This window comes from Ursus americanus, chromosome 14 (assembly GCF_024610735.1).
Source record: "Ursus americanus isolate L20-20 chromosome 14, mUrsAme1.1.p, whole genome shotgun sequence".
Lineage (NCBI taxonomy): Eukaryota > Metazoa > Chordata > Mammalia > Carnivora > Ursidae > Ursus > Ursus americanus.
The window spans coordinates 70,585,739-70,612,417 of NC_142140.1; the positions used below are offsets into that span (position 1 = coordinate 70,585,739).

General features: G+C 55.5%; 1 protein-coding gene across 6 annotated transcripts in view; it reads right to left on the reverse strand.

Moving 5' to 3' along the window:
- Window positions 1–324: 324 nt before the first annotated feature.
- Window positions 325–26,679, reverse strand: part of EPN2 (epsin 2) — a 78,251-nt gene continuing 51,896 nt past the window's right edge. For 2 of the 6 annotated variants that reach the window (XM_045778313.2, XM_087867678.1), the window contains exons 3-9: window positions 23,139–23,266; window positions 21,323–21,415; window positions 20,240–20,414; window positions 7,715–7,888; window positions 7,030–7,116; window positions 4,805–5,020; window positions 325–3,170 (exon numbers count right to left, since the gene is read on the reverse strand). In XM_045778313.2, coding sequence (XP_045634269.1) covers window positions 2,872–3,170; window positions 4,805–5,020; window positions 7,030–7,116; window positions 7,715–7,888; window positions 20,240–20,414; window positions 21,323–21,415; window positions 23,139–23,266 — 1,172 coding nt within the window. In that variant the 3' untranslated portion in view covers window positions 325–2,871. Of the gene's footprint in view, window positions 3,171–4,804; window positions 5,021–7,029; window positions 7,117–7,714; window positions 7,889–19,348; window positions 19,427–20,239; window positions 20,415–21,322; window positions 21,416–23,138; window positions 23,267–26,679 lie in introns of all 6 variants that reach the window. The other 4 variants (XM_087867679.1, XM_045778316.2, XM_045778318.2 and 1 more) reach the window with 4 other exon arrangements.

The window sequence follows — 26,679 nt, forward strand, 5'->3', positions numbered from 1 at the left end:
CAAGGGGTCCTCACCAGAGGGAAGCCACATGCCCGCCCCAGGTGGCCCTCTCCACCCGTGCTAGCCTATGCCACGCATCCCCCCTGCTGTCGGAGCACCTGCTCCAGCCCTGCCTGGAAAGGAGGCTGTCCTTCAGCCGCGCCGCCTCTGAACACAGGCTCCCCGGTCTGCGGGTGGGGAGGCGCACCCACCGACGCCCTTGCAGGCCACCTGTCCCGCAGCCGCAGAGGCTCATGCAGGCGCGAGGACGGGTTCCTGCCCGCCTGCCTGCGGTGGGAGACCGGTACGGATGGGGGTGAGGGAGAGACACAGCCAGAAACCGCATCATGATACAAATGATAAATTATATTTGTACAGTAAATAAGTATCAAGAGTCAACACAAGTTCAAAACCAGCCACCGGCCCCTGGACTGAGAGAACGGCTGGGTGACACCCCTACCACAGTGCCCGTCAGGAGGGAGCACAACGGCATGTGCACCACACGCGTGGCAGTGACCGGTGGCCTCGTGATCAGTGCAGCAGGCAATAGGGACAAGGCGCCTGGGACGGGCCTGGGACCCGGGGGTGGGGGGGCGCAGTGGGTCTCTTGGGGCCTTGGCGGCCCAGTGGCTAAATGTTGGGGCCTCCAAAGTCAAGTCAGGAAGGGCTCTTGACTGTTGTGAAAGGATCACTGACCCAGTAGTCAGGTTTGGTCTACTGGCCTGTGAAGGGGTCTGGACTCGCACCATGTGAGTGAAAGCACCTCCCCCGGGAAGCGACCTGCTAGGCCCGACCCTGTCTCTACCCTCCCCTAGGTCGGAAGAGGCCAGACCAGGCGGGAGCCCGCGGTCCAGCCCCAGGTCTCCAGCCCTGGTGGAGACATGGCCGGAGCTTGGGCGGTGGCTCCTCGGGCCGGGGGACAGCCATGGGGAGCAGCACGGGTGAGCTTTTAAAATGAGGAACAGCAGAGGCTGGAGAAGGCCGTTCGGACGCCGCCTGCGCACCTCCAGGCCTGGGCCCTGCTCCGGGTCCCATCTCCCCCGGAACAGGCGAGGGGGGCGGGGCACGGAGGAACACCAGGGGGTCGGCTGCCCTTGGAGTTGGGGCAGAGAAGTCCACAGTGGGAAGCAAGACTGGAACGCCCACAGGCAAGCTGACCTGACCGGACGCAGGATGGGTGTGTGTGTGTGGGGGGGGGGGTGTCCCTTCCCTGGGGAGAAGCACGTCTTGTCTTTCTCTTTCATGAATTCATACTTTTCTTCTAGGGGTGGGTGGGGCGAGGAAAGGAGGAAGGTGGGAGAGGGAGGTAATATTAGTGCATGTTTGTTAAAAATCTCTGTGAGAATGACTTTTTCTTTTCTTCCACTCCAAAAGAGATGATTATTTTTAAGTCTGCAGTGTGTGTCTGGAGTTAGCAGGTGGGTGCGTCAGGGCCGGCCCTGGCCGCTTACCTGTCTCGGCCCGGAGGCCGGCCGCCCCGAGGAGCCGTGGGCACAGAAGCTCCGCCGCCCCCCGGCGCCGCCATCTCCAGGCCATCCCCATCCTTACCCTGAGTGCGGATTAAGACAGAGGAGATCTCGGACACACCAGGCTCAAGACGCCTCTTCCGTTTCAGATTTCCACTGGGAACGGAAGTGCTTGCTGACCCGTGCGTGCCTTCAGTTACGAAGGGGAATTAGCCGGTAAAGACGGGGAGGTACGTTTATCCGCTAGATTCTTCTTTAACCTGATGTCGGTGTAGCAGTAAGAGAAGCAGCCTGTCTCAGGGTCTAACCCGAAAGGCTGCAGGTCAGTCCGTTTGGTGAGTCACCAAAACAGAGAGTAAACGGAGGGAAAAGGCAACTGGAGGCTTTTTGTTGTTGCTGTCGTGGGTTTTGTTTTGTTTTTTTAAATAAACATCATCTTTTCTGTGTAATCAAATTCCCGTATTTTTCCCTATAATAAGAATTTGCTTTAGTTTTTTTTTTTCATAAGGCATTTTTGTCTCTTCCTATTTAAATTTTCTTAGAGTTAAAACCATAAATAAGAGGGTTTAAACCACTCACGTGACACGTGCCAATATCTTAATTCAGCCAGACCTGGTAAATTCTATCAAAACTAGACAGTTAAATAAGAACCACGTTATAAAAATATTAGCCAAAAAAAGACTATTAGATAATTCTGCAAACTCAAATATGAAACCGTACTAAACAAATTATGTGCAAACGTATACAAGCACAGAGCCACGTGGCAGGGTTATGCTCAGATTAGTTTAAAGCTTGCTCTAGTGGATTTAATTCAAGAGTTGTTCCACGGCGGTGGTGTTTACTTTGACCTCACACACGAGTCAAAGGAAAATAAAATATGCACAACCACTTCCCCGAAAAGGTCAGCGTCTCATGGAGCCGGTGCTTCATTCCGTCCACACCTGGGACCGCCTGGGGTGTCGCCAGCACTGGGGGTGGGGGTGGGGGGGCAGAGACACGGCGGCCATCCCAAGGCCCGGGCCGGGCGGCCTCCCAGAGGCCCTCAGGCTGAGGCTCAGGGCCAGGGCGACACTGACAACTCCCGCCTCCTCGTCCCAGGCCCCGGAGAGAGCTAGCCAACCTCTAGGACCAGGACCAGGACCAGGACCAGGACCCCGAGAGGCGACCCCGCAGCGGGCTAGGGGCGGGCAGCCTCGGAAGGCCCGGAGACCCACGTGCTGCGTCTGACGTCTAGCAGAGCTGCCGCGGCTCGGGTCTGAGGGTCGGGGCTGTGAGGACAACCCTTTTATCAGGAAGCCGGAACCGGAGAGCCCTAACACCCACCCCCCACGCTCGGACACCATTCCACAATCGAGAGTCCCTGCTCGGCGTCCTCAGGCACAGAGGCTCTGGGCATTCGCTCTGTGGTGGGTCCCAGGCCTGGGCACTAGAGAAGGAAGGGGTTGGTTGTGCCAGTGGCCTGAGCTGCCGAGGGGGGGATGCCCACGCTGCCCACCATGTTCATCGCGGCGGGGCCCAGTGGTGTCAGGGAGGAACCGCTGGCCCCCAGAGCCGGGTGTGGGGCCGTGGAGGTCATGGAGGCCACGGCCATGGACTCCACACCTGGGCTAGGCCCAAAGGACGAGCTGGTCCCCAGGACTGGGCTCCCCCGCAGCTGGTTCAGCGTCAGCGGCTGGGGCTGGTTCACCTGGAAGGGGTTGACAGGGGCCGAGGCCGCGGCTGCACCTGGGAGAGAGGAGGGGCAGTGGCTGGAGTCAGAACACCCATCCCCAAGTCCGACGGCGGGAGACGGTGGCGGCCGGGAGCACGCACGCTCCCCCATCTGCCCTCTGGGGCGGGGGTGCTTCTCCATGCCTGCTGCTCCGCGGAGCCCGGGTGCCGGCCAACACACGGCACGTACGCCCACCGGCTGCATCTCCGGCATGGGGACGAGGACACGGAGGCTGTCAGAAGCCCAGGGACTCGTCCGGAGTCACAAAGGCTGAATGAGGCAGTGCCAGGCGTGTGCCTGCCCGGGGCCGGCCCCCCAGGACTCCCTCTGCAACTAACAGCTGGCACCGCCCCCTTATTCTGTTTGCCAAGCTCTGTGACCACAGGTGTCCGGGAAAGAGGTGCGGCTTGAGAGTCTCCACCCCGGACCCTGGGCCCCAAGGGCTGACGTAACGAAGGCTCCGAGAAGCCCTGCAGTCAAGAAGCAGATGCAGCTCTGTCTTATCCGGCGTTTCCAGAATTTATCACGCATCCTAAAGCCTGTTCCCCCAGCTTTTAGCAAACACGTCTGCTGATAGTCTGCCAAAACACCCGAGAGCGGCCAGCACGGTCCCCAGGGCAGCCCAGCCCTTGAGCACAAAGGCCGCTGGCTGAGGGGCAGTCGCAGTCACCGCCAGGAGAGGCTGCCGGCTCTCCATCCCACCCGGGGGAGGCATTCCCGCACCAGCCCTCTCGTTACCCTGCAGAGCAGCCCCACCAGAGCACGGCCAGCTCAGAGGCAGCAGAAGCCCCTGGGGTGGGATGGCGGGGTGCGGGGGGGGTGGGGGGGGAAGCCCAGCCTGGCTGAGACACTGGGTTCGAACCTGGCTCCACCCAGGGAGCAAGCAGCACGCGTGTCCTCGCCCGTCTCAGGACCACAGGGTTGGGCAGGCACTCCACATCCCACTTCTGCCCTAGGGTCCCCACCCTCAGCTCTTCTAAGTCCTGGGTTCCTTCTCTGCAGGGTCCTGTGAGGGGCAATGGCCCCGGACTGCAGATTCTGCTGTCTGAGGGAGGAGCTCAGACTGAATGTGACACATCCCGGCCCTTGGGGAGCCCAAGGCCTTGCTGGGCAATCGGGGCGGGGGACGCTCCCCAGAGGGAGAGGCTTAGAGCCTGGCAGTGAGGGGGGGGCGGGGATGGGTATGGTTGTGGGTGGGCAGAGTTCCCAGCCCTGGGAAGTCAGAATCTGGAACCTTGAATGGCTACACTGAGGGTCTATAGGCCCCTAGAAAATGCCCCCCCCCAAAAGGGGAATGTTGGGCAGCAAACCCCAGCTCTTCCTCACCCTGCCACTGCCCTCCCCAGCTGACCGAGAAGTGGTGCTTGCTGGAGGGTCTCCCGGCCAAGGGCACCAGGGCCGGGGCAACTTCTGCTCAGTGGTCTCCACTGAGGGGAGGGGCTGTTTTCCACCCATCCCCCAACCACACATCCACTTTCTCGCCCGTCCCCCAAGCCCTGGAGAGGCCCAAGAATTCCGGGCATGCCTCCGAGTGTGGTGCCCGTGTACACGGCAGGAAAAGCCCCGGAGAGATCAGGGCCTAATGCCTGCCCCAAACCCGTTCTCAGGAAGGGGAGACACACAAAGGGAGCCCCGGGAGTAAGCGTACCTGGTGCCAGGAAAGGGTTGAGGGACTGGGCCGGTGGGGCTGGCCTGGTCACCAGCGAGTCCAGGTTGACCAGGGCTGCGTTGGGGCCCAGGAAGGACTCGGGTGTTTTCCGGGCGCTGCTGGGCTTGCTTGAGGCGGTGGTCAGGGGCTGGCACTCAAAGGGGTCGGGGCTTGTAGTTCCGTTGTTTTGGGACGGTGGAGAGGTCACGGCCTCAGCTACAAGACAAGGACACACGGGGGCACAGTGAGGACCGAGGTTGGGGCCCCGAGACAGCGGCATCCGACGCTCCTAACTCCAGGAGCGCCCCGTGCGATGCAGACATTCCGGCGGGAAGCTCCGTGGCCACGCCGAAGGTGGGATGTTCACCGCAGTGTTGTTTCCAGCACACGCGGCCGGGGACAGTCAGCCACAGGGCAGCTTCCAGAACCCCCGTTCATGTAACCAAACTGAGCGCAGGGACAGGAGGCCTAACGACGAGGAAGACAGCCGTATCACGTCGCGGGAAGGGCAGAGCTGGCAAAGCTGGGACGGCACGATCCTCCAGAAACGTTAGGAGGGTATCTGGGGCTGCGGGCCAGGCATGGACAATGGACATTTTTCGTGTTTTCACTGTCAATTTTCTAAAATGAACATGAATTTCTTGATAGAAAAGAAAGCAAGTTAAAAGTTCAGCCAACAGAGGGTGTCCTGAGACAGGCCGATGGCAATGTCAGTGCTCTGCCAAGATGGCGATGTGGCAGGGTAGGGGGGGGTAAAGGTTCTTAAAAATGGTCATGCTCTGCACCCCGCAATCCCACTTCTAGGAATCCAGTCTCCGGAAATAGTGCGAGACGGGAACGGGGACCCAAGCATGAGGATGTTCACCATGGAGTTATTTACTTCAGCAAATCCTGCGTCAACCTAAAACGTCCTTCCCAAAGGTAAAGATCAAATCCGTGCTTGCTGAGCAATACAAAGTATCCCACAGCTACGGACTACTTTCTGAAGAATTTTTAACGTCACGAGAAAATGTTTTCAACCCGCTATTCTGGGGGGCGGCGGGGCGGGGGGAGTCAGGATTCGATGCTTTCCGACAGTATGAGCTGAACAAAAACCACCGTGTAAACAGAGCTCAGAAAAAATGCTAGAAGTCAAACACAGGCTGGGATAGGGAGGATTACAAAGAGTTCCAGTTCCTTCCATAAACCTTTCCAAATTTTCTACAGTGGAAACAGCTCTAGAACTGGGGGTAAATATCTTGCAAGTTTACGGAAGGACCGTCCATGTAACAAGACCACATGGCTGCCTCGCTGAGGTGCACACGGGTGGGCAAGGACCGTTAGGTTGCACTTCCGCCTGCAGAGGAGACATGTGGAATTTTGTTTTTTTAACGCAGCAAAAGAAAGACCCCAAGAAGCAGCACGTTCTAAGCTGCCTCTGGTCCCCTGAGCTGAGAGGGGACCAAGGGGTTGTCAAGGGTGCCAGGCTGCTCGGACCTTAGATGGGGGCCAGCCGGGCCTGTGGCTGCTGCTGGAGGAGGTGGTGACAAGGAGGGAGTGGGAGGGCACAGATGGAGAAGAGGAGGGCACAGGGAGAAGCAGAGAGAGGGAAGAGAAAGGAGAGAAGTTGCTCTATGTGGCCGGGAGATGGACAGAGGCAGCCTGGCTCTGCCCCCCACCTCTGGCCTCCGCCCCCTCTCCCGGCCGGGTCTCTCTGACCCCACCCTGAGGCCCTGCCATTGCAGGGGCACTGGGCGGGGGCTCTGACAGGTGCTGGGTGGGAGCCACAGCCTGGGGTGATCAAGTGGGGGCAGAGACGCCCTGTCCAGGGCCAGAGCTGGGGCTGTCTGCACAAGCGGCACCGTGGGGAGTGGGAAGTTGGGAGGAGGAAGGCATATGGAGGCAGGGGTTCAGATGGGGCGGTGGGGGCCCAGGCTGGGCTGGGGAGGCCAGGGCAGGGGGCTTGCGCAGGCAACCACGAGGGGCCCGGGAGCAGGGCTGAGACACAGAGGTGAATGAGACAGGAAGCATGGGCCCAACACCAGGAGAGGGTGAGAGAAAATCTCCACCGCATGACTTTTCACTGCTGATGTGTGAATTCCTGCAACCAGCCACTTACAGCACCCAAGACCAAAACACAAAGCAAATGCAGGAAGCTGAGAGGTTCTGAAAGCTATTTATTTGCGCTGTAACTGGACCGGTCGAACGCACAGAACGTTAAGGAAACCACGACCACCTTCACATACCTGGTTTTTTTGAAGTTCGGAGGTTGTCAAATTCAGAAAAGTCATCTTTAATTGTACCATTCAAATTACTGAAGAGATCAAAGGCCCCTGCGTGAACACAAGAGGCTGGTGACTGTGGGTACACCACGACCTCCCCATGATTCTGCTTGCCGGTGTACAGCCGGGGGGTGGGGGTGCTGGCAGCAGGCAGGGGAGGGATCTCTACCCCCGATCATGGGGGAGAACTGAGCGCCAGAGGACAGCTCAGGGTCACCTGCTGGCCTGGGAGGGGCTGGGCCAAGGATCCTGGCCTCCCAGAACACGTGCGGGGGTGTCTGCCTGCCACTGCTCCCATCAGCCCCACACCAAACTGAAGGAGGGGCTAATGCACGGGGAGACTTCTGAGCCAGTTGGGAGACCTGGAGAGCACCTGTAGGAAGCTACTGGAAGGAGTGCCTAGAGCACAGCCTGCCCAGGCCCCCTCGGGAAGCTCCCTCTGGACAGAGGTACAGGGGCTCAGAAGGCCTGTGAGCTCACCCTTCACAGTGGGCTTGTGGCACTGGGGGGGGAGGGGGCTGGGGACAAAGGCTGCAGGTGACAAGGGTAGCAAGGGCAGGCAAACCCACAGGTCCCATGCCGAGAAGCCAGGACGGGAGGGCCGTGCACCCAAAGGGGCTCTCAGAGCCTGGGCAGGGCAAGGTCTCACCAGAGGACGAGACGGGTTTGGCGGCCGAGGCTGCGGCCCAGGCGTCCGCTGTTTTCCCAGTGCTGGGGGCAGGCTGCTGCGGGGCCGCCCAGGGGTCTGAGCCCTTGGGGCCGGAGTGTGCGCTGGCGCCCGTGGGCACGCCCCACGGGTCGACGGAGGCAGCTGGCTTGGCACCTGTAGGAAGGCAGGGTAGGCTCAGCTACGTCCTCAGAAAGTTCTGGGCAGCTGGGGTGAGAAAGGAAAGGGCACTGGGCCACGTGAGCCACACCCGGGTCTGCCCCATGTCAGGACAGGCGGCCACCCTAAGGGTGCTGTCCCAGGCCGGCAAAGCTGGACCAAACTGAAGGCCAGGGCCGAGAGCCGTTGGGGTTCCCACCCTGGGCGGGGGGGGGGGGGGGGGGGGTTGGGCTGGGCCCAGACTACTGGGAAGGTACCAGACAGGACAGAGCTGAGAACTCTCCCAAATGTCTGCCACACACGGTCCCACACGGAGGTCCCTGAGCTAGGTTCAAGCCCGCCTCCCCACAGTCCACAGGCCTCCTCCGCAGAGCGAGCCCTGCCCAGGCCCCCGCTGCTCCAGCCACAGGCCCCACCGGGCCCCGTCCCCACCTGCTTTGAGTGGTTTCTGCTTTTGACAGAGGGCGAATAAAACAGATGAGGACGACCGGGAGAGGAATAATCAACGAACGCCTATGCACCTAGCCGATGTTTTCCAACAGCGAGTGACAGATCAATTTAGGGGTTCACAGCTGGCCTTTTATAGAAGGGCGAAACACCCGAGCGCGCCTAAGGGAAGGTGTCGATCTGTCGCGCGGACCTTTCACCCGATACGTGCAGACGCGGGCGTTACTCACGCTAAGTGCACACATACACACGTGGCCCATGGCTCGCCTTCCTCTGTGACGGTCACAGCCGATGCCCTGCCACGGCACCCGCCACCCAATCTGACTTCTGTGCTAGCCCTTCCCTTGGTCCTTCCTCTGGTTCTACTCCGTGGAGGTACCTTTAAACACCCTACCGATCAGCTGTGCTACTTTCTTCACTTTGCACAAACAGAAACACTGTACATTCTTTGTGACGGGCCTTGCTCACGCCACATTTTATTTGGGAGACCTCACCCGTGCTGACGTGCAGCTGAAGCCTGTTCCCTTTCACCGGCCCAGAACCTTCCACCCCAGCAGGGAGGAACCACAGCCGATCCGTCTGCTGAAGGTACCGGCTTGGGTTTGTCTTTGTGGTGCTGCCTTTGTCGTTCTCCCGTCCGGGCGCACTCGGGTCACGGCTCCTTCCCCTCGGCTGAGTGACGCCAGGGTGCTCTCCACACGCTCGTCCCATAAGGCACGAGCCACGTGCACGCAAGTCCCGGTGCTCCAGCAACTGGCCATCACCTAATGCTTCACGCTCACGTTTTCACGCGTGCCAGTCGCGGGTGTGCACGGTCACCCGGCTGCTTTCATCTGCATCTCGCTGTTCCTCACCGAGGCCGTGCCTCTTGTCGTGTTCGCGGGTCTTCCGTGGTTCCTCTCCTATCGAGAGCCTGTCCCGGTCCTTCTCCGCCTTCCTTTGGGGGTGTTTATCTTTCTCTTCTTGATTTCAGAGTTCTTACCACGCTCTGAATACTGTTTCACGTAGGTTACAAAAGCAAAGCAATTACCTCCCAATGTGTGGCTCTTCTTTTCACTCTCCTTAAAGTAGCTTTTGATGAGCTGAGACGTTCTTAGATTGAAGGGGGTGCAACCCGTCGGTACTTTCCCCTCTAATTTGTGCTCTTCCTGACATTCAGGAAAGCCCTCCCTACACCTCAATGTCTTCCTCTGGAGCAGCACCTAGCAGACTCACAGTTCGCCTCGCACGGTCACGGATTCGCTCCATTAGCAACTGATTGGTGCATATGGTATAAAACACGGATTCGATTTTGTGCTTTCCTAGCCAAACGCGTCATCACGGCGCCACTCTCTCCCCACTGACCAGCACACACTGCTGCCTCCGCCGTAAGTTGTGGGGTCACAGATTCACTTCTGGGCTCTCCGTTCTGATGCACTAACCCCGTTGTTTCCAGCCCTGGGCTTTCTGGATTATCCTCACAGATATTCTTATAATGATAACTGCTATTTGGTACCTGATACCTTGCTCTTGTTCCTTGGGAGTATTCTGGCTACTTCCGGCCCTTTGCTCTTCCATAATCATTTTAAAACAAGAATCTTGTCAGTCAAGTTAAAAAAAAAAAAATTTAAAGCCTTGCAGGGGGGCACCTGGGTGGCTCAGTCAGTGAAGCGTCTGCCTTCAGTTCAGGTCATGTCCCAGGGTCCTGGGATCGAGCCCCGCATCGGGCTCCGGGCTCAGCCTGCCTCTCCCTCTCCCTCTGCCTGCCGCTCCCCCTGCTTGTGCTCTGGCAAATATATAAAATCTTTTTTTTTTTTTTAAGATTTATTTGACAGGGACACCGAGAGAGGGAACACAAGCAAGGGGAGTGTGAGAGGGAGATGCAGGCTTCCCGCAGAGCAGGGAGCGCACGCAGGGCTCAAACCCAGGACTGTGGCATCATGACCTGAGCCGAAGGCAGACGCTTAACAGCTGAGCTACCCAGGTGCCCCTAAATAAATAAAATCTTTTTAAAAAATTACCAAAAAAAAACCTTGCTGGTATTTTGTTCAGAACTGCACTGAATATCAGATCAGTTTGAAGTTATCACTGTAATAGCGAGTCTTCCAAAACACCAAAATCACAGGACATCTCTCCATTCACTTAAGTCCTTCTTTAAGTGAATGATTTAAGTGCAAGATTTCAGTGAAAATTTCAATGAAAGAATTAAGTGAAAGATTAAAGTGAAAGAAAAAGAAATTAGAGAAAATTTAAGTGAAGATTTCAGTGAAAGATTTCAGTGAAAATCTTTATTTTATCCTTTGTTTCCATAAGGAATTCCTTCATACAACTGTAAAATCTATTTCTAGGGACTCGATTTTATTTCTTGGACAGAGAAAGCACAAGCAGGGGGAGCAGCAGAGGGAGGAGAAGCAGGCTCCCCAATGCGGGGCTCGATCCCAGGACCCTGGGATCATGACCTGAGCCAAAGACAGACGCTTAACTGACAGCCACCCAGGTGCCCTGAGACTGGTGTGTTTTTAAAATTTCATTTTTATTCGTTTATCATATGCAGAAAAAAATCCATTTTTATACACTGATTCTTTGGGCCAGCAATCGTTTTAAATTCTCAAGTCTAATAATTAAAATTCATGCAAATTATTTATTCTTAGAATTCTGATACCCCTTCATTCTAACAGTCACACGAGAAGTTTTTGGATAGTCTATGTACATTATCATAACACCTGCGAACGACGATGGCCTAATTCTTCCCAGTCCTTATGCTTTTTCCTCCCTTTTCCTGTCTCCCTGTGCTGGCTGGGACCACCGGACCCAACACAAAGCCCGAGTGCTAAGTCAGTGTCTCTGTCTCGCTCTTCAGGATCCGTTTTACATTACAGCTGCTGCATTTACCACTTCCAGCTTTTCTTCCTTCTAGAAGCCCTTTATCAGGTCATGGAAACACCTCGTCACCCCAAGTCTGCTAACACTTTTGCAATGAATGGCTGATACATTTTACCAACCGGTTTCGGGCTCTATTCAGATGACAACATGGTTTTTCTCTTTTGGTCTGTGATATGGCACATGAACAGGTCTTCTCGGGACCTGCTCTGGGCGAACCAAGTTTCTCAGGAGGTACTGTATCCTTTGTGTGTTTTTCAGTTTGGATTTGCAATTGTTTCTTTTGCTTTCTGCGTCTGTTCTTGTAACTGGGGGTGGCCTGGCAGGTCTGTTCTCACCCTGTACGTCCTGTCTGGTTTTGGTGTTGAGGTTATGCGAGTCCCGTAAAACCAGCAGGGACACTCCCCATTTTCCTACCCTCTGAAGGAGTTTGTATAAAGGTGGAATTGTTTCTTGAATGGTGTTAGAATTTGCCGGTAAAGCCCTCTGGGTGGATCGTGGGGTGGGGAGGATTTTTAAGTCCTGACTCAGTGCCTTTAATGATTACAGCACTATCCCTATTTTGGGGTTTTCTGTTGTGCTCTGGTCAGCTCTGCTAAGTTTTCTTTCTAAGCCTTAAGTTCTCAGGTTTGTAAGCATACAGTTGATCAAACAGCCTCTTACTCCATGGGCAATCTTGGCACTATGTTCCTGTGTTTCACTCCTCATAGCATCTGTGTCTTTCCTCTTTATTTTATTTTAAGCAGGCTCCACGCCCAACATGAGGCTTTAACTCACAACCTTGAGATTGAGACCCTGAGTCTAGAGTCAAGACCCTGAGTCAAGAGTCGGACGCTTAACAGACTGAGCCACCCAGACGCCCCCACTTTATTTTTTAAAAGTAATCCTGCCAGGAAATTTGTCTGTTTTATTTATTACTCTTTTTAAATACCCGCATCTGTCTTTGTGGATACTACCACGTGTCTGTGTTCTAAGGCACGAATTTCTGTTCCTATCTGTATTTCATTTCTTCCACTTTATTTTGGTGGCAACGCTACAAATGTAAACGCCGAAAGCTGTCACTTCCCCTCACGCTGTTTCAGGTGCCCCAGCACTTCTGAAATAAAACTATTTACCTCATTATTTTTGGTTCTCCACACTTCTGGTTCGCGTTGTCATTTCTTCTTTGACTCAAGATTTCAGGAGTGTTTTTCAAGTATCAAGTGTAAGGAGTTTTTCTAGTTTTCTTTTTGTTGTTGAGGATATTGTGGTCAGAAAATGTGTTCCCAGTGCTCTCAATTTCCAGAAAGGGGTTGAGGCTGCTAGCCTTTATGCCCAGCACGTGATCCAAGTTTTGTGAGTTTTTCAGAATGGGTGTGCTCCGGACCCTGGGAACAACAAATCCAGCACCTCGTGAGCCGTGCTGCCCGGACTGCGTCCCATTCTCACTGCTGGTGAAGTCACGCGCCAGCTGCAGATTGGTCCCTGCACCCCGTTCCTGGCACGGAATTCCCGAAAGCCCTGTCATTTCCTAAGTGACCGGGCACTACAGCATCTCTTGCTTGAGTGGGTTCCTGGCCGGCTCCTGGCTAGAGCCAGAATAACCCGAACCCCCAAGCCTCGAGTAGAAGCTGGGATCGATCTATTAACCTGCAAGGTTGCATCTTACCCTCCTCTTGCAGAATACCTTCAGTGAGTACAGAATCCTGGAGGACCACGGTGGTTTTGCTGGTGTTTCAAGATTTAAAATGCATTTCACCACCGTTCTTGGAAGAAAGGATTTCACTAGGGAGGGAATTCAAGACGGATGGGTTTTCTTCCAGTGCCCGCCCCCCAAAGACCTTATCCCACGGGCCTTCAGGACATGCCGTCCTTGCTGAGACGTCAGCTGCCAGCGTGCCTACTGCCCCTGTTGCACGGACTGTCCACCCCCTGTGGGTTTAGGATGCTCTCCTACGGTGTTCTGCAGTCTCCTGCCCATGCGCCTGGGTGGGGATTTCTTTTATTACATCCCGCTTACGATTCACGAGGCTTCCTATATCTGAGAAGCGGCTCCTTGCCGCGAGCCTAAAAACCCTCCATCGCACTCTTTTCAAACTTAAAACTCTCCTGGAACTCCAAAAAGAATGTGTATTAGATGTCCTCATTCTGCCTCTGTGCTTCCCCAGCCACACTGACGTCCCCACTGCCCCCCAGATGCACACAAGGGCATGTCCACCGCCTCCTGCCTCTGGGCCTCCAAGTCCCTGCATCTTTCCTGCTCTTCTTGCCTTCACTAACTCCTGGAATCGCTCCGCTTTCTTGTAGAGCACTCATTTGCCTCAGAGTCTCCCTGGGCTGTGATCTCCAGCAGGGCACAGGTGAGCCCCACCCCTGCAGGTGGGAGGGTAGCACCTGGGACAACCTGGCTGAGCTCCGAGGCTCAGAGAGGGCAGCAGGAAGGGTGGTGACTGCCAGTCTCAGAGAAGACCAGGGGATGCTCCCCAGGCCTCCAGGAGGACTCAGGGCCCTGGGCCCCCTTCCCAGGCATGCCCCTTAGCAGCCCTAGCAGCCGCGTGCAGGGACGGACATGCAGGTAGGACTGTCCCTGACTTTCAGGGACATGAACCCTCTGCTAGGTGTTCTACTGTGCCGGCTTTATCTCTTTTGGTCCCTGAGATGCTGAGTGGCTTCAGAGCTGGCCTGTCCAGCCTCTATCAGCTGCCACCTTCACTGTCTTTTCACTTCTGGCTGAGAGCGAGTGGGAGGGGCACAGGGAAGGGGAGGACAGGGCTGCCTTTGCTAGTTCCCAGACTTGTCACTGAAACCACAGCAACGCCGTGAGCTGGACACCGGCCAAGGAAGATTCTGACTTGCAATGTTCATTCCCACCATCCCTGGAACACGTAAGCCTGTCAACTCCTGTGTGGACGAGGGACTTCTGCTGCTGCTGCCTCAAACCCACAACCCTCCAGAGGCCTCCAGAAACACCCACCTCCCTCCAGAAGCTGCTCTGACCTTTCCACCTGGTCTTCGCAGAATCGCACACAGAGCCACCTCCCTGTGACGGCAACTGCTCTCCCCAGGCCCAGCTCTGCCGGACGTGACACTGGTCCCGGCTGGAATCGCAGTGGGGACAGGCCCTTGCTCTGCCCCAACAAAGCGCCTCACAGGGCCTCGGTTCTGCATCTCCACCAGAGCGAACGACGTGGTAGAAACAGTGTCTGGGAGAGAACAGGACTGCGGAGAAGAGACCAGCGCCTAGATTTGGCAGTGCTTCACTCACCATGCCGTTCAGGGGCCACCAGAAGTGGTTTGCAGTGGTGGCTGTCCTTAGGCATCTCTGCAGGAATGTCAGGAAAATACACCGTCTCCTCCCTTCACATACACCAACTCTGGGGAGGGCCCGGGCATCAGGATTCTTAGAAGCTCCCAAGTGACTAGAATGGGCAGCTGGGACGTGTGAGCACCACTGAGCTCCTGCAGCACTCAGGCGCCCGGCCACGCCTTCTCGGAAGTGGGGGCCCAGCATCGGAGGGCCAGCTCAGGCACACAGGCACCCAGCGGGGAGCAGCCCTGCCTCCCACCCACACATGGTCCCTGTTGTCACCTTGCTCTATCCGCGCAACATCTGGCCAGCATTCAGCAGGCCGAGGCCCAAGTCCTGCCTTTGCGAGAGAAACAAGAATGTATCTGCTGCAATCAGCATGAGGGTCAGGGGCAGCCGGTGACCATGGGACGGGGTGAGGCAGTCCTGTGGACGGGGGGACCGTGTCTTCCCAAGCATGACATCTGAATCACGTGCTGACACAAAGTAAAAAGAAAGAATCAGGAGGTCACGGGAACCCAGGCAGCCCCAGGCCTCAGCCGTTACCCTCCTGGCCTCACACAGGCACCCCCTCAGCAACTGCATCCCTGCCGTGCCATAGCAAAGGGAGGGTTTGCTCCTGCATCCCGACCCTCTCTCAGACAACAAGGGTCTGAACACACTAGTTTCCCCCCCAACTGATAAACACAGAAGAGTTAAGAGCCAAAACAAAATACTGTGATCTTTCGGGAAACGCTCTTTCCACACAAACGCTGTGACAGCCGAAACTGTGTACACTGCACGCACTTTCACACCTCCCCCACCAGTGGCCATGACGCCGAGCCTCCATCATCCTGGGCTCGCAGGCAAGGCTTCCACACAGAGCCCCCCACTGCTGTGCAACGCCACCCTGATTGTTCGGGAGCCTCTTCTGACCCCTCAGTTACTTCCAACGGGCCCTGCTTCCCTTTTAGAATACGCCGAAACAACAAAACCCACAGCACGGCCAAGAACCCTACAACCTAGCACGCCCTGGCCTAGAAAGCACCCCCGCCCATGTTGCCGCCGTGCTTATGGAAAAAGCACGGTCCCTGCTCAGAGAGCTCTTGAGGATTAAAGACGCCCTTGGTTCAAACCCTGGCCAGTCATCCAGACGACCATGGATAAGCAGCTCAGCCTCGGGGAGCTGCGTCAGGCTTCCAGTCTACGGGTGGAGGTTGGGGACCTATGAGCGTTCAGGCCACCGTGCTGACTTTTTGCTGCATGGTGGGCCAGGAGTCACGGGAGGCTACACACCGTGGCCCCTCACTCTCCTCAAACCTACCCGGGGGAGTCAGGTAACGTGGCTTATGTGGGCTTTCTCACGGGTGCTGACTGCCCACCTAAGCTCGCCTGTGGGAAAGCAGGCAGTGGCGGGGCTGACACGGCAGACGACCCCCCAGTGAACACCGGCCGACAGCGCAGCCGCTGGGGCCCGGTGTTCCGCTTTCCTCCTCCATGAATGGACAGTAGCTCTGCTGCAAGGCGCCTCTGTGCTCTGTCCTCCACGTCCTCGACAGGGCCCGGGCCACGCCACAACCCCAATAAATAAATGCTTGTTGAAAGCGCAAGTGAATGAGAGCAAAGGAGGATGGAACCCAGGGCAGAAAGATCAAGCGGCTTCCGGCCTCCTCCTCTGTGGGCCCATTCATAGGGAGCACGTGTTCCGGGGCCCCTCACCCGGCAGCCGGGCTCCTCCGAAGCCTCACACATGAATATTCATGTGCACAGGGGGCCGTCACATGACGGGGTCACAGAACTGAGTGGCGGGGGTCACCAAGACACCAGCAGCACCACCTGCTGCCACTGGGGCGGAAGCCGGCCTCTGTCCCGGCCTGGGCAGCGAGCGGGCCTGCGCCAGCCAAGGCCTTCTGAATCACTGGGCTGTGGGCCCCTCTCTTACCAGGTGGCTGCTTTGTGTGTCTGGAACAGAGGAGGAAGTGCCCCGCTGACCTGGCGGGCTCCGACGGCCCTCCTCTCAGCCCTCGGCACTTCCTCCCAAGGCCCACTTGGCCAAGAGGCCCCCCGTGCTGCTTGGAAGGAACTGGAAATGGCAGGGCTGGCTACAAACAGCGGCTTTCAAAACAGTGCTCCTTTCATCCAGAGGGTGCAACTATCAGGGCTTGGGCGGAGCCTCTCTCAAGTTTTCAAATTTATGAACGTGTTTCTGGGCAGCGGGGTGGCCCAGAAAACACACACGAGCAGGTTTTATGAGAGACCAGTCGCTAAGTGTGACACCGCGTCCCGCTCTGGAGCAGGCTGGGAAGATTCAAGGCGCTGTGACCACGCTCCCGCACACTCAGGAGCTGCTTGCGAGGCCACCTCCCGCGGGGCTGCGGGAAGTGGAGCGCCACAACGGCGCCACCACCTCCACCACCCCCGGGGACGGCCACCGGCTGCTGGGTGACAGTGTTCCAGCCCAGCACTGCCCCACCGGAGCCTCTAAGGACGCCTGCAGATGCTCATCACATGGTGCGAACGGAAATACCTCTGTCTACTCACAAAACTGTAGATACAATACGACCTCAACTATTACAAACAAGTACCCAGAAAAACCAGGAAGCAAAGAAGCTAACATGTTAGCACCGGTCACCTCTCAATGCCAGAATCTTCGGTGACTTCTACAGGACATGCTCGGTCACGGAAGGCTTCTGCAGCAGTCCAAGATGGCACGACGATTCCAGGATTAGGTGCCATAAGCACTGAACCGGCCCCTAACTTGCTGTGTGGCCCCAGAGGAAGGAACAGCCTCTCTGGGCTTTGGTGTCCCGTTTTCTCTCCAAGTCACTGGTTAAAATGCCAAGTGCGTCAGAACCAAGGAGAGGCCTCCAGGTTGGGCAAGAGGCAAGAGATGGCAAACTAGCAGTCCACAAACCACACTGGCCACCTGTAGATATATTCAATCAGCCCCAACCACATTCTCAATTTCTAAAATTCATTTCACTGTCAACATTTAAAAAACAGATTTCGAGGGGCGCCTGGGTGGCTCAGTTGGTTAAGTGTCTGCCTTCGACTCAGGTCATGATCCCAGGACTCTGGGATCAAGCCCCACATCAGGCTCCCTGCTCAGCGGGAACCTGCTTTTCTATCTCCCTCTGTCTGCCGCTCCCCCTGCTTGTGCTCGCTCGTTCTCTCCCTCTGTCCAATAAGTAAAAATCTTTAAAAAAATAAAAATAAAAATAGATTTAGAAAATCTAGGTTTCAATCTTCTCTTTTAAAATTTGGATTCATAGTAGCCAAAAAGTGGAAACAACCCAAATGTCCATCAACTTCTAAATGGTTCAACACAATGTGGTCTATCTATAAAATGGAATATTATTCAGCCAAAAAAGGGAACAACGTAGGGACACACGCTACTACATGGATGAACTTTGAAAACATTTTGTTAAGTCAAAGAAACAAAGGCCACATCATGTCTGACTTCCTTATGTATCGGAAATATCCAGATACAGGCAGATCCAGAGACAGAGCGCGGTAGACCGCTGGTGGCCAGGGGCTGGAGGGAGAGGCAACAAGGAATGACTGCTCAGTGGGAACGGGTTTTCTTTCTGGGGTGATGGAAATGTCCTGGGATTAGTAGTGACGGTTGCACAACACCGTGAGTGGCTAAGAACTACTGAACCATCCACCCATGGAGCAGCATCCCCACGCGACAGTCAGCGGCCACTGGGCGCCAGCTGCCTCTCCTCGGCTCTGTCCGTGTCTCTGGCTGGCTCCTGGTTTCCGCTGTGTGCAGCTGTGTGACAACCCCGACAGCTGGAGGTGGCCCCGCTTCACCCACCAGGAGACTCCCCAGCACCCTAGGAGGTCAAGTCTCTGGCTCAATCAAGACACCCAGTTCTGGGGCACAGCACCGTCCACCAGCCAAAGGAAGGGAGGAGCTAACCTTGTTCACTGCAAAGTCGTAAATTTGGTCTCCCCTGGCCAGGTAACACATACCCACAGTAAGTTAAGTCAAACAGTAAAAAAAGGTAGACAGTGAAAGTCTATCTTCCGCCCTCTACCCCCAGGCCCCACCCCAACCACGTCCCATCAGCCACTGACTCAGCATAATCTTAAACTCACCTGGCTCCTAGGGTGACTGCACTCTTTCCTGGGCACTAGAAAAACGTCCCATCTGCCTAATGACCCATTACACAACTTTCAAAGGGACTGCGAGTCTTTCCTGAAGAACGTCCTACCCACAACTCAAGGTCGCCATCACATTACGAAAGGAACTACTTTTCAGACTTAACATGAAAGTCAAAGCCACTGTCTGGAAAGGGCCCCGGGTGGGCATTTCCAGAAGATCTGCCTTCGCAATCCCCATGTATGCTCAGCAAGACTTCAGACCACAAACTCCCCGGGGCCACAGCACACAAGCCACAGCCACGTGAACCGCCAAGCTCCTGGACGCTGTGCAACTACTGGCTTTCAGTGGGCGAGACCTGTGGGCCACTTGGCCTCCAGTTTGCCCCAAGGCCCGGAGGGCTCCTGACAAAGGGAGTTTGGGGACCCGCCCAGGTCCCCAAAGCCAAGTGCATCGCCAAAGGATATCTGGCGCTGACACGGCCTTCTGGACACAGCTGCCAAGCCCCGAGTGGGCAGGACCCTGACCCCATGCCCCTGATCCCCATGGCCTGTCTCTGCACCCACCAAACCACTGCATGCCCTCAGGCTCTCACAAGCCCAGCCTTCTGCTGGGAACACCCCTGCCTCTTTGTGGCCTGGTCACCTGCTCTTCCTTGCAGATTCCTCCGAGATGCCTGCCTCCTGCCCACCAGCCTCCTGAACTAAGCCCCATCCCAGGACGCTGGTATTCCCATCTTGCCCACACCCGCCCAGGACCGTGAATGCAGGATCATTACCTGTTTGTGTCTGGGTCCCTGGATAGCAGGACAGAGCCTGGCATTTGGTACACTTCGACAAACATCCAGGGAACTGAGCTGAATACAGAAGATGGTTCCAGTTTGGGGAAACAGAGACCCCAAAGAGATACAGGCAAGTTGCCACAAGATTGACAACTGCAAGTTCCTGGACAGATCAACCGTGGCTGGCAGGGCTCGGAACACCCAGAGGGAGCCTCCCAGAGCAGCGGGCTGGGTTGGAAGCCATCACCAAGCCCGCAGGCCAAGCCCTGTGTCCAGCTATCAGGAAACCCTACGCCCAAGATTTCTACCCAGCTTAAACTGATTGTGCCACACTCATGTTGCAAACCTCCTCCCACAGATTCACATTTGGCATTAAACAGAACTTTAAAATATCCACTTAGCCTAGTAAATGAACTTACTGTTGCAGTAAGTAACAAGAAGAACGATAGCAAATGGACCTTTTCATTAGCCGTCATAGCACACACACCCTAATTGCTGGCTAATCACAGCAACTTGATTGACAGGTTTCATGCTGCGTATTACAGTTTCTTAACCTGGGGTGCTGGGTGCAATTCTGAGGCCGAGAGACTAGACACATGTCCCAGAGGAGGGACAAGGCATTTCTGATGCGTGTGGGAAGCAGAGAGGAAGTCAGCTTTCCCTCTACCAAAGCAGAAAACCATTCAAAACAGGAGGGCACTGTACCACAGTCGTCAGGAGGACCCAAATGGATGTTACAGCCGGGGACTGGAGAAGCCTGGGGCACTCACCGCCAAAGACCTGTCCCACTCCCCCCTCCACCGGGTGACAGAGAGCATGAAGCTTGGCCCTACGGCCCTTCACACATCCAGCAGGCAGGCACGGGAGACAAATGAGGCGGGTATTTACCGAATGGTGGCCAGGGGTCTGAAGTGCTGGCTGGGGCCGCCGGCCCGCCCCAAGGGTTTGTCTGGTTAGCTGAGGCTGACCGGCCCCAGGGCTCTGCTTTCTGGGAAGCAGGGCCTGAGCTGGGGAGGGCATCCATTAAATCCAACAGAGTGGTCTGCTGTGGGTGGGAGCCATGCTTGTGAGACAAAGAGAAGGGGACAGGTTTTACTTCGCTACAGTTAACAGCAAATATCCACGTTAGCCATAAAAACCGTCCTTGCCTCTTGGGACTAGAAGCCCTCTGGGCGGGGCCAAGAGGAAACTGAGCTGCCCCACCCCCTCCCATCTCCTGCCCCACCCAGCCCACCGCCCCACAGAACCACTTCCCACTCCAGCCCCGGATCTACCCACCAGGAGCTGTTTACTTTGGGCCCAGTGCCCCACCCACTTGCAAACAGCTCCCAGGGCTTTCCAGGATAACCTAGACTGTGCCCCGGCTGCAGCCCCTCTCCAGAATGCTGTCCCCTCAGCTGCCAGCCATCATCCAGGGCCCCCTCTCCCAGGCCCTGCCCTGCCTTCCCACTCCCACAGCCACCAGAGCTGCTGTCAGGGACCCCGTGGCACCATGACCTGGGAGACCACCGGAAACCCCGGCCCCGTGAGGGGAGGGGGGCCTGACTTGTGACTGGAGGCGCCTGCTGGGAGCAGAACCACGTCCTGGTCACCTCAGGCCCCACGCAGGCAGCCTGGCACCGAGTGAGGCTGACGACGGCAGTGAAGCCCAGCACTACTGAGCCCTATCCTGTGCCAGGAATCTGTTCCAAAGCACGGGACACCTGGCTTGCATAACAGTCACCTGACCGCACGGCTAGACCGTGCCCGTTCACGGGGGGTGGGGGAACGGAGGCCCCTCGCCCGTGCCCATCTTCTCTCGGGCTGGTCCCTGGAGAGCCTTGGGAGTTAACCGCACAGGCGGGGGTGTTTTCGATCACGCCCTCCCCTCACTCATGCTCATCACGGAGGAGTACTTGAGAAGGCGCCGTACTCTGCGGGTCACTGCAGTGGGACCGTCTCTAACACTGACCTCTCCGGTGGGGCGCTTACCTCTTTCTTTTTTGGAACCTTAACTGTGTCTCTTCGGCTTTCTTCTAGGGCCATCTGTAATCTGAGGTCGTCACCCCGCCTGAGGCGCTCTTCCTGCAGAGGACAATGGGACTGTAATAACATCACTGTGCAGAACAAAGCAAGTCGGCCAGGAACAGGACGCACAAAATCAGAGTACGCATTATTGCAAAGGAAGATCGGAAAACAACCTGGAGAACAGTTATTCTTCTATCCCTCGAGTGTAGCCCAGAGGGTTCGTCCCCCCGCCCCCACCTCTGTGGCTTCCCTGGTTTGGGAGTCCCACGGGGGAGCAAAGGGGGCACAGGCACTGCCAAGTTGGGGAAAGGGAACACTAATTCTGAAATGCTTTTTTCCTCAAAACGAAAATGGCTTTATAATCCTAAGTATAGAAGCACCACGTCTCCCTATAAAATACAAAAGCCTGAGAGTCCAGAAAGGGATCAGGAAGAGGGTGAAAATCACCTACCGCTGCACGTTACTGCTAGGATTTCAAACAACCGATTCATTACACAGTTGACCCTCCAACACCACGGACGTTAGGGGCACCAACGAGCCCCCATCGGTCAATATCCACACATGAATCTGACTCCTCAAAACTCTAACTACTAAGAGCCAACTGTTGACTGGAACAGGAGTAATTCGCTGAGTGCACATTCTGTGTATGTGGGATTATGCTGTGTTCTTATAATAAGTAAGCTAGAGGGAAGAAACGTTAAGAAAATAAAAAAAGGGGCAATAGATTTACAGGACCATATGTACCGACGAGAATCCACACTTAAGTGGAGCTGCAGAACCCAAAACTTGTGTTGTTCACGGGTCACCTGTATCTAATTCATGTTTATTTAAGGCAAAGTCACCACATGCAGAAGCCCGTGTTGTCCAAGCTTTTACATTATCACAAACTAGAAATTCAGTTGTGTTTTATTTATTATAAAGTGATAAATCACAGAGATGAATTATGCACGAGAATGGGCTCCGACTGTCCATCCTGCCCCTGCATTCCTGCCCCTTGTCCCCGGGCTGTCCGTCAGTGACAGAGCCAGGCATCCACAGGGACGGCTTAATGGCTGTGCGTTTCTTGCTGTGAACAGAGGGGCTGTAAGAGAAGCTGTCCACCACGGCTGAGCTTTAAGGATGTCTCCAGTGAGAGCGACACAAATCATGCCGGGACAGCCACCTCTGCACTTGCCGTGGAACTATCCCTGGTATCTGTCTCAGCACATGACCTCGAGGGCCTCGTGCTCCCTGACTCCGTCTCCCCTCCCTAACCCAAGGTCAGCAGGGACAGACCTGATCGCTGGGACCAAAGGGATGACAGCTTTGAAAGGTCATTTCCAATACGCCTTTCCCTCCTTCTCCAAGTTAAAGTAACGTGTGATTATTAGAGAAAAACAGGAACTGAAAGAAAATTAAAACTCCACACACTTCCGTCATCGGAACATAGTAAGGGCTCTTCCTACCTGCAGCTTGCCCTCCCAGCTTTGTTTCCAGCATTCACATGCTGTGGATCTGTCTTACCAAACCGCCTTCCCCGGGGGGCTGAGCCCAACTGATCACCCACACGCGCTTCACGGAGGGGGCTGTGGACACCCAGGCTTGTGCGAAGGGACCATGACACGAGGCTGTGTCTACACAAGTGTTTCTGGGAAGCACTTCTGACCAGTTCACCCCCCTGGCAGTGGGTGGCAATGCCACGTCCCATCTCGGGCAACATTGAGGCCAGGGCCTGTGTCTGTCACTGTCCCTCCCTGTTGCCCACGCCCCCCCAGTCCCCAGCCCGAGCCAGCAATCACACCTGCCTGGCACCAACCTGCTCGGCCACTTCTCTGCTCATGGCAAGCGCCAGCTGCAGCTGTAACTCCTCTTCTCCGCTAGTCTGGGGCCGGGCCTGCTCCAGCTCGGAGGACACCCGTGGAGAAGTGGCTGTGGGGGGAAAGGCAAAGTCACCGCGTGCACCCGACAGGCTCGTGCTCACGGTGACCTGGTCAGACCACACCCGCCCCCATCTCCCACCCACAAAGCCCGACAACGTGGGTGCCCTCCAGGCAAGCTCTGCGAGTATGTCCAGGTTAAACCCCAGTTAACACCAAACGGGCATTCTCAGGGACATAAGGCGTGCGGCCAGCACAATCAAGGTGAGGCCTTGGGGGCAAGGCCGCAGGTCTGGCCTCAAGAGGATGAGAACCTCCGTCTTCGCTTCAGAGCTGCACTGCTTCCAAGAGAGAAACGAATTTTTTTTTTTTTTTTTTTTTTTACGAGATCAAAGGTATTGCTCTCGAACAGCTGGATCAAAGAGTGTCACTCACACAAGCACAGGGCATCTGTGGGCCAAGCAGCTCACTCAAGACTCCCACCAACATTTAAGAATCTCACTTTGTATCTCAGGGTGGCAAAGACCGTGGAACTGAAGCCTAAATGTGTCTGCAGCAACCCTGAAAGTTTTTGTTTTCTACGTAAAACTATACACTGACTTGGGAAAAACTTTTTTTTTTTTGCTGTAAGTAGTTAGCTAGTATCAACACTTGTAAGCAGTTCCTGGAAAGACAGTTTTACTGAAGGGATGAGATGTGAACGCCTGGCTGATGCAACAAGCCTCCCGGAAAGGCATCTTTACGCGTTCACACTTACGCCGGGCGGGGCCCCACAGACGGGAAACGCGGGGGCTTACACGGCCACTGGAATGTTCTGTGCATCAGGGAGTGTAGGGGGTCTCAGAACCTGGACGTGAAACTTTGGGAGCACAGGGCCACCTCTGCCTCCACCGCAGGAGAGGGTCCACAGTGTCTCTGAAATTGTCAAAGCCAGGCCCCACTGTGTCCGACGGTTCCCCACTCCATCCTCCCTCTGGGCCTCCGTGCACGCCATTCCCTCAGCTCACCCGGCCAACTCCTTGGTCACTCCCCCTATCCTGCAGTTTGGTAGATCATGCCAGAAGGTACGCTCCTTGAGGAAGGTCCACGCCTGTCTTCTCCCCATTACATCCAGTGGCTGGCAAATACCCACTGGACAGAGATGCATGGAAGCACGCAGAGATGGATGGACAGACAGACAGATGGGAGAATTCAATTTCATGGCAGATGGGTAGTGGTTCGAAAATGCTCTAATTGTGTGTCAGTTTTCTTCCTTCTTTCATTAGGTCCATTCCAGCAAACCCGACCATCAGGACTCACCCACCCACATGCTGCTTCTGCCTAAAGCTCCAATCTGAACTTGTTCTTAGGATTGCCTCTGTGAGAAAGCAAATAAGGTCAGGAATGATTCCTGAAAGATGAGGTTTCTAGTCGGTGAGGCTCTCGCTACTATGAACAAAACAGGAGAAGAGAGTGAGATATAGTTAGGGTCACCGGAGAACCAGGCAAGGCTGCAAGGGGCAAAGGGCTGGGCAGGGCAGGAGACTGAAAGGCGATGCTTTGTCACAGTGTTTTTGACAAAGGCACGAAACATACAGCTCTGAAGAGTTCATCCAGAACAGTCCTGTGTCGTGAGGTACAGTGTATTTGTATGATTTGCTGTCAACTCAAAGAACCAGGGGGAAAAAAGCCAGCAACCAACTGCCTCACATCTACTCTAAGCCACATGAACAAGACAAAGAAGAAAGAAAAAGAAAGAGAGAGAGAAAGAAAGAAAGAAAAAAGGAAAAGTCAAGTTGAATCCCAGCCTACTTATAATATCACATTTACCTTTTCCAAAGTATTTGTTTTAAAAATAGAGCTAGATGGCAAGAAAATGTCAAGTCCACCTTAATAATCTGATTCATTAACACACCAAGACAAAAGTACATTTTTGTTGCCGCAGGTTTTGTGCGGAAGCCTCCCCTGTGCCAATCCCAAGGCTTAGGTCTGCTCCGGCTTTCTTGTACTCTAGAAGCCAGGGTATCTATCACCACCCAGACTGCAGACTAAAGACGCCGCACAGTTTCGGGAACTGTTCCGGAGCACTCTTCTCAGCGGGCTGGGGCTCCCACACAGATCGCTGACCACTCAGGCTGCCTGCCTGTTCCCAGCCTCCTTCCCCATCATCTCGGAAGCTCGCTTCACAGAACCCTGTGTGTAACGAACACGGCACATTCGGCAGCCTCCATTCACGGCCACACGGAAATGGGGAGTACATAAAGACGACCCGTATCCCATCCCACAGCCCGAAACAGGGCTCTGAAAAATGAGCCCCATCCTGGCAGGGAAAGCTGCCACTTGGCTACACCGGCACAGGGCCCGATTCAGGCCGGCCAGGGATGAATGGGAAGGGGCTCTGAACAGGGACCTTCTAGAGAAATGAGCCTCCCTTGTCCTCTGAGCCTTTCGGCACATCTGCAAGGCCAGACTAGCTTCAAATGCAAATGTACCCGTCCCTGTCTGCCGTAACTGACGCTTGTCGAATAATGTGTAGCCAGCACATACGGAAATAGCTTACCACATCAATGTGGAAATTAAAGACAAAGGGTATTCCCCTAAATGCTGTGGTTTTTGTCAACGGATGTACAGCTCAGTTCTGCAGATGGCAGGATTCACAGCCACCGGCCCCAGTATCAGCTGAGCTGCACACAGCGGTCTCCGCTGTGAGGGACGACTCCGGCGGAGACATTCTTGCCTCAGTGACAGCATCTCGGCCCCACAAAGGGCCCCCTGTACCCACGTACATGACAGTGAACACAGACGTGCTTGTGACATGGGCCTGAACGCACCCTTGTGGCCACCTGAGCCTGCCCGGCTCAGAGGGGCTGCAGGTCCACAGTTCACAGGGACCCCTGGAAGATGCAAGTGGCCGAGCGAGGCTTTTGCACCCGCCACCTTCCGGAGGGAAGACTAGGAACTGTGAGTGTAGGCTAATCACTAGCAGAGCGGCAAAGGCGCCATCACCCTTCTCCTACCACTGAGATGTCTTTCTGACTACGGATCCCACCTGGAGGAACTCAAAAGTCCTCACTTGCTGTGGCCAAGAATTAGAAACATTGGCTAGGCCTCAATTTTATCCCCTCCGGCCTGTTATCCTGGCTGAGAAGGCCCAGGGGAAAGGTTAAAGAGGAAGCCTGTAAAAGCCAACTACTCCCTCCAAACACAAGCTAAGGGGAAAACCAAGACACACCTCCCCGCGCGGGGAGATGAGCGCGTCTGGCATTCACGCCGTCCCGCCGTGCCGGGGAGTGCCAGGCCGAGTGTGCGTGCCCACACCCCGGGCTTCAGGAAGGACCTCGTTTCCCAAATGTGCTCCTACAGAGCAAAGGTTGCAAGATTTCTAACAAACATGCTTCGGTTGGCCAATCTTGGGCAACTGTGAAAGAAGAAATCGAAGCAGTCAAGGTAACAGGAAAATAGGAAATCACTTCTTCTCGGGCCGTT